Here is a 14,217-nt window from a genome sequence, read left to right on the forward strand (position 1 = left end):
TCGTTTCAAATAAGCCGGGTGTGGTGTACGGTTAAAACAGTAAATACTGCGCGGGGAGCACTCCATATACAAGGGGGTGCTGTAAACCTGGCTAACCACGTCCTCCCTCCTCCCCACCCCCGCCAACAACAACCCGGACCCGCAGGCCTCAGGCCTACTACCATCCCCACAGATACACACAAATTTAAAACGTAAACATGCCATCAGTATCCAACGACACCAAGCAACACCACCTTAGAAAGCTACTCATGCTCCATAGGCACCACACCTTGGTCGACACCCAATCGCTGCATCTTTCACTCTGCGTACAGTCCCTTTTCTTTTAATCCTCTTGCCGACTCAATTAATGCCCACTCAACCACACGTGCTCGTCATCCCCCATATATAAAGACAGGCTTCGCAACCAAACTTGCATGCATGCCTCCGCCCAGCAGCCCATTTCTGATATGTCAATCTGATGAAACATCATAGGGATTTGCCCGTTGATTGGTTAAAGTGCACGTCCATCGGATTCCGTCAACGCCCTGCCCCGCCCCTCCGCCTACGGGCCCACCCGTCGATCTGAGGCGGTCAGCTTCGGAGCACTCGGAGAGCGAGAGGCCCTTTCGGAGGTGCGTATACGCTATGACCTTTTTTGCCCCCCCCACCAACCCGCGTGCAATCACGTGACGGCGCGGTCGTTGCTGGGAATTGAGACCAAGATGGCGGCTGCGGAAGGTAACTGCGGTCTAGGAGTTGCATGTGTTTGTGTGTTGGGGTGATCAGCGGACTGGACCCCATCTCCCCTCACCCCCCCCCCCCCCTTCAATATGTCTTACGTAGAAGATAGAAGCAGGAGGAGGCCATTTGGCTCTTCGAGCTTGGTCCGCCATTCTTCACGATCACGCCTGATCGTTTAACTCAGATAGTAGGAACTGCCGATGCTGGAGAATCTGAGATAACAAGGTGTAGGAGCTGGATGAACACAGCAGGCCAAGCAGCATCAAAGGAGCAGGAAGGCTGACGTTTCGGGTCTGGACCCTTCTTCAGAAAAAAAAACTCAACAGCCTATTCCTGCTTTCTCCCGATAACCTTTGATCCCATTCGCCCTAAGTGCTATATCTAGCCGCCTCTTGAAAACATTCAGTGTTTTGGCATCAACTACTTCCTGTGGGAATGAATTCCACAGGCTCACCACTCACTGGTGAAGAAATGTCTTCTGATCTCCGTCCTAAATGTCTACCCCGAATCCTCAGTCTGTGACCCCTGGTTCTGGATACACCCACCATTGGGAACATCCTCCCTGCATCTACCCTGTCCAGTTCTGTTAGAATTTTATAAATCTCTATGTGATTCCCCCCTCATTCGACTGAACTCCAGCGAAACCAATCCCAAATTAGTCAATCTCTCCTCGTACGTCAGACCCGTCATCCCTGGAATCAACCTGGTAAATCTTCGCTGCCCTCCCATGAGAGCAAGAAAATCCTTCCTCAGAAAAGGAGACCAAAACTGTGCACAGTATTTGAGGTGTGGCCTCGCCAAGGCCCTGTACACCACCTCCCATCAAAATTCCCCTCCTCTCTCACTCTTTCTCATCCCCTTCTCCCCACCCCATCACCTACCCCCTTCCCCTTTCCTTCGTAAGATTTATAAATCTTATTCAGGTTTTTTTTTAATAGAACAGTGCCTTAAATAAGATACTAACTGGAGGCGTAGGATGCTGTGAGTGTTCTGCATCTGAAAATTGTTCAGATGAACTCCAATCCAGCTGCTGTTAAGTGTACACTTTTGTCAGTTGACTGTGCATGTGAAGTTTCAGATCAAGCAAACTGGCAGTCCTGATTGTTTAGTGTGTGAATGTGTTGTATGGTACTACACTTTCCTTATTCAATTGTTGATCTGCACAGGGAGCAATGTGCTACAGCTGGTTCCTGTGCCCATTGGACTGAAGTCAGTCAAAATGCCAGCTTCTCCTATCTAAGAACACCTGGTGGAAGAACAGTGTAGCTGATCACGAACGTCAGATTTGGCTATGATACTACTCAAAATCAAATAGCACCATTTGTGTGGGAACATATGAGAATTCCTAATTGACCAAAATACCACCGGTTTGCCAGAATCTGTCATGGACTACCATCTTCATGAGATAAAGTGATAAGATGGAAAAAATAAACATCTGAACATGTAAAGGATACTACAGTGTACATATTGTTGAGCAGTGTTACTATGGTACCAACAGTATCCTCTCTTGCCTTTATTACTCTGTAGGGCTATTCGAAAGCAGATTCAATGTGAAGAAAGACATAGGTTCAGAATATTTGAGGGACGTTCTTGGGATGTATGGTACAAAATGACGCAAATGTAAGTTCTCTATCCAGGGAGGGAGATCTCTTAGATGAATGTGGCACCTGTTCAGAGGACAGTGGAAACTTGGCAGTATCGCATTTATCAAATATCTAAGGACTCCACCTGATGATGGAGCAGCACTCTGAAAGCTTGTGATTCCAAATAAACCTGTTAGATTATAACCTGGTGTTGTGTGACTTCTGACTTTGATATGTTTAAGTTGTTGAAATGTACATGGTTTCAATGATGTCACTTTTTTTTTAAAACCAAGACAACCTAGCTGCTGTTGACCACATCCTACTGGTTCTGTCTGGCAAAGGAGGAGTTGGGAAAAGTACCATAACAACAGAGTTAGCACTTGCACTGAGAAGTGCGGGGAAAAGGGTAAGACAAAATAAACGTCAACAAAAGTGGTGAATATTCTCCTGATGTTCAACAAAAAAGTTATGTATCTTTGTGTGAAGAATATTAATTTTTTTTCAAAAAACTCTTTTCTGTCTCAGAATGCTAGTTCCGAGATGAGTCTATTCGGGGCACAACATGGCAGCAGGAAAGAAATTCTATGCAAAATACGCTGATGGTGACAAAAGAAGCAAACATGAATTCTAAAAGTGTGACCACATAAGGAAGCTATTTTTGCTTCTCTTGCCAGTGCAACTGCTGACTCTGCACCAGAGCCATAACTCTAATTTTATTTGCCTTTCTGCTATCTGTGAATACGAGTGCAAATTGTGCTCAAAATTACACTGGCTTCCTACACCGAAGTTTTTGGCTCAAGTTCCTGCTTGCTCATTGGCATAGTACTGAATGTAAAATCTTCTGTAAACCAGCATAATTGGACAGTGTTTTGGAAATATAATTCGTTTTGTCTTATTACAATAAAATCTGGTAGTATATATTTTAAAGGTGATAACTTGGAACAGTTTTAGTAATGCAGCTGAAAATGTTTTATCATGAAAAATTTGCATGCTTAATGAGTGTCTAGTGAACCACCTGATTTCAAATAACTTTTAAAACTAATTTTTAAAAAACTACATGGAGCCATTTACCATTTTCATTGGTGTATAGTAGTCAATTTGTTTCTAATTTTTAAACATTTTTTAAAGCTACTTATTAATGTCTTTCTGTCAGAGAAGAAATAACAAATTTTAAGAACATCTTCAGAGGGCCGCATGTAAGCACACTTAACAGAAACTTGCTATGGTGATTATCTCAGTCTGAGGATGTTGTAGTTTTGAGTGCAGCCCCATCATCCGTGTTTAAACCACCTCACAACATCACAGAAACCCAATTTGTGCTGCCTGTGATTCGCGCCTGAAAATTCTCTATCTTTTGTTATGCTTTGACTGAGTTTTGGATGATCCAAGACAGCCAACCCAAACTTTTAAATTCATGACACTGCAAGCAATTCATTTATAGTTGATGCATACATTTCCCAGCAGCTCAATTTTTATACATTCTTTCTCCTGAACTTTGTTCCAGTGGTCCATACTATTGGATTCCACACTGCTTCCTAAAAAATTGTTTGTAACTGCTCCTGAATCAAGGTAAGGTAGCTCACTGTTGAAAATTACATCAGTTAAGGCAACCCTTTGTTCTAGCATTCCACAGTGCAACAGGATACTATGCCAACAATGAATATTTCCTGTTTGCTGTCGCAAATCATTTTTAACTTTCCTCCAGAAACAGTCTAAAATTTTGATTGTTAAATTTGTTTTAAATCTCTTCAAAATGAAAAGAAAGTAGGACGTAACTAAGAAAATATTAAATGCTTTAAAACACGTACTTGAAGAGGAAGGACATTTGACAGGAACAGATTTCAAATGTTTAAATCATTTGTGTTCTTTCTAAATGTTTATTCAATTCACTTTTCAATTTAATTTTTATTTCAAAAACCACTTATGAGTAGAGCATGCTATGTTTTGGCTCTGTGAAAGCATTGAAAAGCTGTAGCTTCCCTTTAGTTTTGCCAATTTTTTTGAGTCTGATTTGTATGGTTAACAGTATTTCACTGCATAGTTTCTAAAATTCTTAAGTAGTTTTGAAAATCTCCTTTTGATCTTCCAACACCACCACCTGTTCTGTCTTCTCTTTGCATATAATAGGATTCTTCATTCCTATAGTCCTGGTTTGCTGTCATTCTGGTTAATCTGTGATGTCAGTTTTATCCGCTTGTTTGTTTAAAATTATTGTTGAATTGTTTTATTTTAGGTTGGAATTCTCGACATTGATCTGTGTGGTCCTAGCATCCCTCGGATGCTGAATGTTCTGAATAGTGCTGTACATCAATGCGATGCTGGTTGGGTACCAGTTTATGTAGACAAAGATAAAACAATGTGCATAATGTCAATAGGCTTTCTCTTGGAGACTCCAGATGATGCTGTGATATGGAGGGGTCCAAAAAAAACTGGTAAGGTCCCATTACTTTAAATCAAACAAACAACAAAAGAATCTTGTGTTGTGACTCAGCAATAATTAATTACAGGCAATCTGTTACTGTTGGATGTTCCTTTAGCATGTTGGTGCCCTTCCAACATTGCTCAGGTTACAGCAGACAAACAAATTTTAGAATTTAAGAACGTAGAGCAGGTGTAGGCAATTCAGCCCCTTGAGCCTACCCTACTATTTAATGTGATCTTGGATGATCTCATCTCAGCCTCAACTCCACTTTCCTGTCCATGTTCCATAGCCCTTAAACATATTACTAATTAAAGATCTGCCTATCTCTTCCTTGAATCTATTCAGTGTCCTGGCATCCACCACGATATGGGGTAATGAATTTCACAGATTCACAGCCCATTGAGAAGTAATTTCTCTGTCTCAATCTGAGAAATAGATTTTTTTTTTGCCTTGCTGTGTAGTAATACAATATGATTGTAATGAAAGAGATCTGAATTCTGGTACAGGCGATCCCCTAAAGTTGAAAGCTTTACTTGAGACTAAAATTTCTAGTCCAGCATAATTAGCCATAAAAGTTGATGTTAGAAATGTTGAACTTCAAGCACTGCTTTTAGGAATGTCTAGTTAATAGTATTTTTTTTTGATGCATTGGTGAAATTTTACAAATATTTGCCACTATGCAAACTTTGAATAATTAATTTTGTGACTTGTGCAGACTGAAATTAGGTTTAATATTTAAAGGTGAAAGTTCAATGTAACACATCTGTAACCTGGCAACAGAGAGAAATTTTGAGCTACTTGGTGTAATGTTCCTATTGCATATCCTGCAGCTTCTCTTTAGTAATACTGGAAATTAATTGATCCGGATAGCTAAATTCTACAGGCATTCTGTCCATCTCCCTGACGTAGCTCAAGTAGGAGACCAGTGTAACACTCACGAAATGACATAGTGGATGAAAATGGACACTTGTGTAATCTCCAGTTATTGTAAGAGACTTCATGAGTTCAGGGCTCATGTGCGAATCTACTTTTTCTAAAAACTTTTTCCACAGGTATGAGAGGGTATTGCAAGTTCAATATGAGGGTACATTGGCAGTCTTCTAAGTAAATATAGATGTGAAAATTCAAAGATGATTGCATGCAAGTCTAACATATAGAAATTGTAACGAAAATAGGATGTGAATTTGTCTGTGCACCACTGGAAATTACTGACAGGAAAGGATAAAGTGGTCCATTCCAAACTATCTTGTGCGCATGATGTCTGGACCACTTGTACCTTAGTTGTGACTATGTAACCACCTAAAATGGCTGAGAGAAACACCCAGCCATGTGCTATATTTCACCTGGAGGTTGCACTTGGTCTTAAATGTTTGTTTGCGGTGGGTTGGGAGGTAAAAAAAATAAAAATGTGACTGCAAGTTAGAATTTTTATTCTTCAGTTAGTAGGAAGCTTCATCTGTGCTGGCGTGAGTTGTTTTATTTAGAGTCATAGTCATATTTAAATAGATCATTTATGTACAGATTTCAGTTGAGTCCTAAGAAAAGCCCAGAAGGTCAGGATATATTTTCACTGTGATACAACGTTGATGTCATGTAACTGGAATTGAATGACGTGTAACCCTGGGATTTTGACTGGTGGAGGTATAACTGTGCTCAAACAAGCTTTATTAACTTGGCAGTCAAGTTCGACTGTAAGACTTTAATTATCCTCTGCGCTTATGAAATAGCTAAATATTCTCAAGTTTGCCTTATAGTTTTAAAAAAAAAATCTTTCCTCCCTTCCCCACTTAGCTCTAATCAAGCAGTTTATTTCTGATGTGGCCTGGGGAGAGCTTGACTATCTCATTGTTGACACTCCGCCTGGGACGTCTGATGAACACATCTCGGTGGTGGAATGTCTTCGTCAGCATAAACCTGATGGAGCTCTGTTGGTTACAACCCCACAGGTGTGTTTATTGAGAAATTCAGCTTCTGAGGTCTTTTCAGCTTTCTTTTCTTCATACCAGGCCAATAAATGCTGATACAAACAGTTAAATAGAATGCACACTTTTTTTCTGTTGTTATGTATTTGCATGGTTTAAATTGCATCACACTGACTTCCATCCAGGCAAAATGCAGTTTCTATCTCAAGTCATTTCATGTGTTGCTGTGTTCACCATTTCTCCTTTTTTTTTGGAAGGGAGGAACCGTGGCAGGACTTACCAGTAACATCAAGATGTTTGACCAAAAATAAGAGAAACTTATTGGCCCTTTTATTTCCTGCGATATTGTTTCTGCTGTTGCAGCCCAACCCTCCACAGTTGATTTTGTTCTTTTGAAATTTAAATGGCACTAATGCCAGGGGCATGACAGACCTTTACAGACACTAATGTGGCTGTTCAATCTAATTGCATCATTCTTGCATCTGTCCGTCTGTCTGTGGTTAAGTATGTTGAGCAGTTTGCCCCCACTTCCCCCGTGTTGGCCAAAATTTCTGCAAATTTATACCTGGGCCACCGGTACTTGTTGGATGCACCAACATCCTGAGCTGGTCTTGGTCCACATTTTGTTTTGACAATATAAAGGGATACAGTAATATACTGTGGCTGAGGCTGATTTGAAAGTGTAAAACATATATATACTAATGAAACAGTTACCTGGTTTACATTTATTATTTGGTTAGAAATCTCTCTCTCTCTTCCTTGGGTCATCTTCAAAGTCTTGCTTTTTCCATTTTGTACATGGAGTCTGAAATGTATGCTATACAGTGACGTTACGTAAGAGGTATTTCATGTATGATAAATCAGGAACAACGTTGGATTTTGTCATTGGCATTTTCTGCTTAGTAAGTTGTTGCAAGGATCTCTGGGTGGATGGTAAAATGTCTCAGATTTCTAATAAAAATAATGTTGCGGTTACTGGAAATTTGAAATGTAAGCATGAAATGCTAAAAATGCTTAGCAGGTCAGGCAGCATCTGCTAAGAGAAAAAGAGTTGGTGTTTCAAGTTGAATGTCACTGAAAATGTCATTAACTGTTCCTCTTGCTCAGGTCAGGTGGCATCTGTAGAATTTTCAATGTTTTCTGTTCAGTCTCCATTCCAGCTATTGTTAGTATTATCCTCTAGTGTCAGGAATTGGCATTACAAAGACTACTTAGATGACTGTTCATCCTTCTAAATTTTCCATAACATTGCCATTAACTTTTGTTTTTCTGAATTAGTTACAATCTTGTTTTGGCATCGTAAACACCATCCTAGTTGACAGAATTAAGCATTACTTTGTTGAGTTTCCTCACTCTTAACTGTTCTGTCGTTGTAGTTGTGGAGGGGTGTTTTTCTGACTGGAGGTCTGTGACCAGTGGTGTTCCGTAAGGATTAGTGCTGGCCCAATGTTGCTTGTAATATATGTGATTGATTTGGATGAAAATGTAGGTAGTATGCTTAGTGAGTTTGCAGATGACACAAAATTGGAGTTGTGGATAGTGAGGAATGTTGTCAAGGATGTGCAGGATATGGATAATATCGAAAGTTGGGTGGAGAAATGGCAGATGGAGTTTAATCTGGATAAATGAGGTCATCCATTTTCAGAGGTCAAATGCAAGAGGAAAGTATACATGACAGGACATTGATATACAGAGGGATCTTGGGTGCAAGTTCCTAGCTTCCTGATAGTGCCAGTACAAATGGATAAGATGGTAAAAGAGGTGTATGGCATGCTTGCCTTCATCTGTAAGGGCATTGAATATAGAAGTTGGCAAGTCATGTTGCAGCTGTATAAAATTTTGATTAGGCCACATTTGGAATATTGCGTGCATGTCTGGTCACCGCACAATAGTGAGGATATGGAGACTTTGGAGAGAGTGCAAAAGAGGTTTGCCAGGATGTTAGCTATAAGGAGAGATTGGACAAACTGGGATTGTTTTTGCTAGAACCTTGGAGACTGAGGGGCAACCTGATCAAACCTGATTAAGGAGATGTGCAAGGCACTTTTTTTAATGCAGAGGGTAGGAGGTGCCTGAAACATGCTCCCAGGGAGGTGGTAGAAGCAGATGTGATGGCACCCTTTAAGACGCATTTAGACAGACACATGAACAAGCAGGAATTTGAGGGATATGGACCATTTGCAGGCAGATGGGATTAGTTTGGGATGGTATCATAGTTGGCACAGGCATGATGGGCCAAAGGGTCCATTCCTCTTCTGTACTGTTCTATGTTCTATGGTCTTTTTTTTTAAGCTCTTCTGTAAGTGTTATTCTACCTGACATTGCTCTTCCTTTCAACACTGCAGCATTGTTCAATAATGCTATTGGTCTGCATTTTAAAAACTTTGGACTTAACCAACTTAACCTCAGGTTCATGCATCCCAAGTCAACTTTATTTCCACTTGTAACTTCTACCATTCCAATATTGGAGATGCTAACTACTTTATGTAAATAAGTATATTTATTTCCTTATTCTCTAATTTGGGTGGTGCTTCATCTGATAAATTTCTTTAATTTTTCATCTCCCAATAATTCTTGCAATTTTCCTTGTTTCTTGAAGTCTCACCAAACTTGATCAGGTCAATGTTGCTTTGTGATTTTGTCTCCACTTTAAATATGTCTTTTATCTTACAGACTCCTCTCCCGCATCCTCTCTCAGTTGAATTGTGCTACAACCCCATACAGTCATTTGTTCACTCACTGAGCCTCAACTATGTCAAACTGCTGACTTCTCTTTAGTTTTTCCATTCTCTGACAATCTTAAGAAGTTTATTAACTCCAGTTTGGCATTGTCTGATCACTGTGTGTTGTGTTTTCAATCTCAACTTTTGTGCTTGAGAAAAAGATTTCTCCCCATAACTCCTGAAAGTTCCTGAACTATGATTCTGTGAGCAGTGATTAATCTAAATTGCCTTGTCCAAGTGATCATTATTCATAATGGATGCTTGAACATAATTGTTGACAAGTTTAATTTCGAAACAACTGAGTATTATCGTTCTCACTCCTTTTGAGTATCATTTCAAAATATTTTGGTTTTATTAACAGGCAGTGTCTATTGGAGATGTAAGAAGAGAATTGACATTCTGCAAAAAAACTGGATTGCCAGTGGTAGGAATAATTGAAAACATGAGTGGCTTTGTTTGTCCTAACTGTTCAGTGAGTATTGTAAGCTTTTTGAATCATGTTAACTGTGGGTTTATTAGACTTCTTTGATCATGTGAAGAAACTTGTGTAGATTTTTAAAATATGGGCTTATTGCTGATGTGAGAAATATCTATTAATGTTGACAATGTGTTAAGCATTTGAAAATTTTGATGGATTTTAGTTGTTATAGATCAAAGAAACTCGCTTTTTAAATCTTGACTGGAGGTGAACTATAATTTTTGCTTTGTATATTTCTTAATATTTAAGACCAAAAAACTCTGATCTTTTGAGATATGGAAATGTTAGAATATATTTTTTCTTTAATCATCATTAGTGATTTAAACCAAAACAATCCAACTGCTGGATTTCCACTTGAAGCAAGATAGGATGGAATAATTAATGTGAAGTTACAAAGAACATGGCTCTGCTTGAATAATTGTAGATATGTTTAATTAAACGTAATTTGATATGTCTCCAGATTGTATGACTTGTAAAGGAACACAATAATAATACTTAAGCTGTTGATATCATTAGATGATTGCTTTTCAGGAATGCACCAATGTATTTTCCAAGGGAGGAGGTGAAGCACTTGCTGAGCAGTCTAGTGTTCCATTTTTAGGTGAGCATCCTAAATTAAGCTGTCGAATTTGTAATTCACTTGCAAGTTTTGGAGTTCACCTGATCTTTGCCAACCATCTAGAAGCACTTTTGGAACAAAAGGATTTCTTTACAAAGCACAGTCTGTAAAAGTACACTTCATGATTAATATACATCGTGTGTTGGGTTCATTTTGAGGAAGAGCATTGAACAAAATAAATTTATAATTTGATGCGGTATGAGTATTTAGACACTTAACACTTCTGCAGAACATTTATGCTTGGTGTATCTGTAGAGATTGCAGCATGCTGGAGGTTGCTTTTTAGTGAATGTGCATGTGAAATTTTTGTGTCATTAAGAAAATGGTCACAAATGAAAGACCTGGTTTGAACCATCTAAAAGAAACATACAATTTCCTCTGTCCCCTCTGAATTACTGAATTCACTTACCTCTTAAATGATTCCAAGATTTCAACGTATTATACAACTAGAAGTTCATTCCCAGTGTTAACTATTTTTTCTGATGTGCTGACCATTTTAATATTGGTCCTAAATGTATTAGCCTGTGCCGGCTTGTTGAGCATTGTCTCGGGCCAGGCACGTAAGCAAAATTTATTAGTGGGGACGAAGCACTTGGGTGCGTGAAAAGAAAGAACATTTTTATGCTGTGAGCACCTTCATGAAATATCATTGACTCTGTGGTATTTTTATTAAACAAAAATATTACTACAGCCGCATTGAAGATCCACACTTTTTTTTTTAAAGAAAGAACTCCCTTATGTGTTTCTTTAGTTGTTTTTATTTTGACATTCCCACATTACTGTGATGTTCAGATGAAGTGAAAAGAAAAGCTGGGATATATGTTCCATATGTGAATTATTTTAACTGTATAAACAGATTAAAATGTCTATATTTTACATTTATATGCATTTCTTTCCTTTTGACAAGCTAACACTCAATGAGTGACTGTAAATGCTGTAGCTTTAAGAGCCTTGAAATTATGGTAAATCTAAGGTGCAAATATCTGAATATTTTTAATTGAAGAGTCTTAACCAGTGCATAAGCTCAAATTTTTTAATTTCACATTGTAATTTCAAGGCTGAAGGATGTTTCCCCTTCATTTACTGTAGATGTTTGTCGTGGCTTACACCCTAGTTTGGGCTGGTTTTCACAGTCATAAGCCATTGAATTAATTGATTTGTTGGTGATGATTTTTAGTTTTAGGTTCTGAAGTATAATTTTTTTTTTACATCTCTCGCAGGGTGCGTTCCTCTAGATCCTCAACTGTCACATAGTCTGGAGGAAGGTCGAAATTTCATCCAAGCCTTTCCAAAGAGTGCAACCTTTGAGGCTATTAATAACATAGTGGAGAAAATTTTAAGCAACAATAATCAATCTACAGCACTTCATACATGAGGTCATTCTTGTATTTTCATATTGAACTGCTGAGTTGGAGGATCACAGAACAGCAGCATAAAGAACTCTTACTCTTGGAATATAAGAATAAAATAATTCATGTTTCTTCCAGAGATGGAAACAATTTTGAATATTGGACCAATAATGCCTTTTGTTGTAATTATATTAAATCATTTGTACCCAGTTATTTTTGTGAACACGCTAGAACACTCTCCACATGTTGAGCTTAAAATTAAATATATTTCCAATGCCAGACATTCTGTTCTAGATGTTAATGTGATGTTGTATTGAGTGGCTGATTTAGGAGGTCACCTGTTCTTACTATTTACAACTCCTTGAGGTGGGAACACTCTGCAGAAAGTACTCCATCCTCAAGGCTAACTCAATTTGTGCAATATAGAGTTTAAAAAAAACTAAACTTTGGGAATTGGGGGGAGAAAAGTTTGGAATCGGTCAAAGATATGAAATAGTTTAAAATTGCAATAATTAATTTCATAAACTAAAACTATGATCTTACTAGAATCTATATAGAAATAGTTCATAGTTGATTTGACTGCTCTATGTATCTGTTTATTAAGGATGCCATCTGTAGCTAGGATGTTCACTTTTGGTGAGCATTATGATCTGTAAACTTATTTTAAAACTTTTACTTTTATTTTATTAAAGAAACTCCTTACTATAATCATAAACTCCCAAGTGTTTGCTTCTGAAATTAGGATTCTCAAAAAAATTAATCACATAAACAAAAATCTGACACAATCAGACACTGAGAATTATTAACGTGTGTAATGCCATCAGTAGTATGCTGAAGCTAGTTATGTTAATTTGGCTTTATTACTTGCTGATTTAAGGCTGTTTAATAGCATGATCTCGGTCAGCCTCGTGGTAGGATGTTGCAAAAGTGATGTTATCGGTTAGCCCTAGTAACACAAACATTTGTATTGAGTGACTTATATGAAGTTTGAGTTTGAATAACGCCAACATTTTATTTGGGATTTCATGGGGTTGGAGAAATTTTTTTTTATTCTTACTGCCTTCTGCAAGGTTAGAAAAACAAGCACAAAGCGTATGCTCTGGTAGCATTGTGACGAGGGACCCAGCTCAAGATTTGGATTTGTTCCATCCTCGTGCCTGAGTAGAAGTCGAAAAAACAGGAAATGATAAAAATAAAGGAATTGCTTGCCATATTCTAGAATGACTGGAATTGTAATTAAAGGTTAACTATTTTTAACAGCGGCCTGATACTGTAAATTTCCATCCTTGATTTCTGCTGTGCAAGGTGCAAGTTAAAGCTGGGCTGCAGCTTAGCTGAATGATCTATTTCTGATTTCTATTGTTCTAAAAAGGATCAGTTTTGGATGGCTTGCATTCCTGTGACATTTCATTTAGAGAGAGAGTATTAATATTAAAAACCTGTTAGTGTTTGCCTGAATCCTACACTTAATCATACCTCCATGTGACTATAAAATTTGAATTTATGTTTCCATAAAATATTGACTGGAACAATTGGCTACATCCCATCTCATAGCCTGATGCTTGCACCATCATACTATGCCCAAGCACTTAAGTATTTGAGATTGTCTGTGTCATCCTGTTTCATTTGTAGTATGCTACATTTGTGGCCAAAATCACTGCTATCTGGGCATTGTACTTGTGTGAAAAATTGGAGGAGTGCTTTTAAACTCTCGTTCAGCTTCAAACAAATTGCTGCCTCCTTGACTTGATGTACACATAACTATACAACTTCCTGCTATCCTAGGAGTCCAGTCAACATGAATAACTGTTCATTGCTAATAGGAAAGAAAAGAAATCCTTATTTAGCTCAGAAGTGCTGTGGAATAATAGTCATTCCTGAGCAGGCAGCACAATGAAAAGCTTTAATATTTACAAATCCAAATGCTTTTAGTCCAGTGTACCACTTCTCAGCCTGCGGCTTTCTGTTTCCCTTTGTATCAGCTGCAGTGAATATTTGAGTACCAAGTATTAAAAATGTCTGGTGCAGCATCTCTTGCTGATGAATCACTGAAGTCATTTTTAACCGAGTAATTGTTAAACCATCTGGGTGGCCATTATGCCAAGTCTGGAGGTTGTACATTCTAGACATCACGACGTAATTTGCTTAGGAAGGGAACACAAACTTGAGGAAAGGCTTTCTTAAGTACGAAACTCAGGATAGTCAAGTTCAAAACGTAACTGAGGCCAAGTTAGATTACCTTGGTTCTGCAAGAAAACATATTGTAAAAATCTATTGCGTAACCATAATAGTCATACTATTGGTGTCTTGGGTAATAAAATTACATTTGGTCAATGTACTGAAAGTCTCTACTGCAAAGAATTATTTAACTGCATGTAAAGGATTCTCTAAAAGGAACTAC

At 38.2% G+C, this 14,217-nt stretch overlaps 2 protein-coding genes across 12 annotated transcripts in view; one reads left to right on the forward strand and one right to left on the reverse strand.

The window, feature by feature from the left end:
* Positions 1-389, reverse strand: part of LOC109918422 (SPRY domain-containing SOCS box protein 3) — a 32,513-nt gene extending 32,124 nt beyond the window's left edge. The window contains exon 1 of one of the 6 annotated variants that reach the window (XM_048609939.1): positions 269-389. The gene's annotated coding sequence lies outside the window, so the exon portion shown is untranslated. Of the gene's footprint in view, positions 1-233 lie in introns of all 6 variants that reach the window. The other 5 variants (XM_048609937.1, XM_020518350.2, XM_048609940.1 and 2 more) reach the window with 5 other exon arrangements.
* A 99-nt stretch (positions 390-488) lies between these two features.
* On the forward strand, positions 489-12,531 carry nubp2 (nucleotide binding protein 2 (MinD homolog, E. coli)). 6 transcript variants are annotated; one of them, XM_048609944.1, is made up of 8 exons: positions 695-717; positions 2,248-2,340; positions 2,597-2,768; positions 4,537-4,735; positions 6,517-6,671; positions 9,732-9,842; positions 10,380-10,449; positions 11,688-12,531. In XM_048609944.1, exons 3-8 carry the CDS (start codon positions 2,754-2,756, stop codon positions 11,840-11,842), a joined length of 705 nt encoding a protein of 234 aa, XP_048465901.1. In that variant the 5' UTR covers positions 695-717; positions 2,248-2,340; positions 2,597-2,753; the 3' UTR covers positions 11,843-12,531. The 6 variants fall into 6 exon arrangements, with proteins under 6 accessions (XP_048465902.1, XP_020373940.1, XP_048465901.1 ...); XM_048609945.1 differs by lacking the exons at positions 695-717; positions 2,248-2,340 and adding an exon at positions 489-611; XM_020518351.2 differs by lacking the exon at positions 2,248-2,340 and having other exon boundaries at positions 615-717; positions 2,597-2,709.
* Positions 12,532-14,217: the final 1,686 nt, after the last annotated feature.

The sequence above is a fragment of the Rhincodon typus genome, chromosome 21 (genome assembly GCF_021869965.1).
Source record: "Rhincodon typus isolate 14 chromosome 21, sRhiTyp1.1, whole genome shotgun sequence".
Classification (NCBI taxonomy): domain Eukaryota; kingdom Metazoa; phylum Chordata; class Chondrichthyes; order Orectolobiformes; family Rhincodontidae; genus Rhincodon; species Rhincodon typus.

Excerpts from the sequence above, each read along its gene's own strand:
- nubp2 (XM_020518351.2), top strand. Across the intron at positions 4,736-6,516 it reads GAGGGGTCCAAAAAAAACTG|CTCTAATCAAGCAGTTTATT; the intron begins GTAAGGTCCCAT and ends TTCCCCACTTAG. Across the intron at positions 10,450-11,687 it reads GTCTAGTGTTCCATTTTTAG|GGTGCGTTCCTCTAGATCCT; the intron begins GTGAGCATCCTA and ends CATCTCTCGCAG.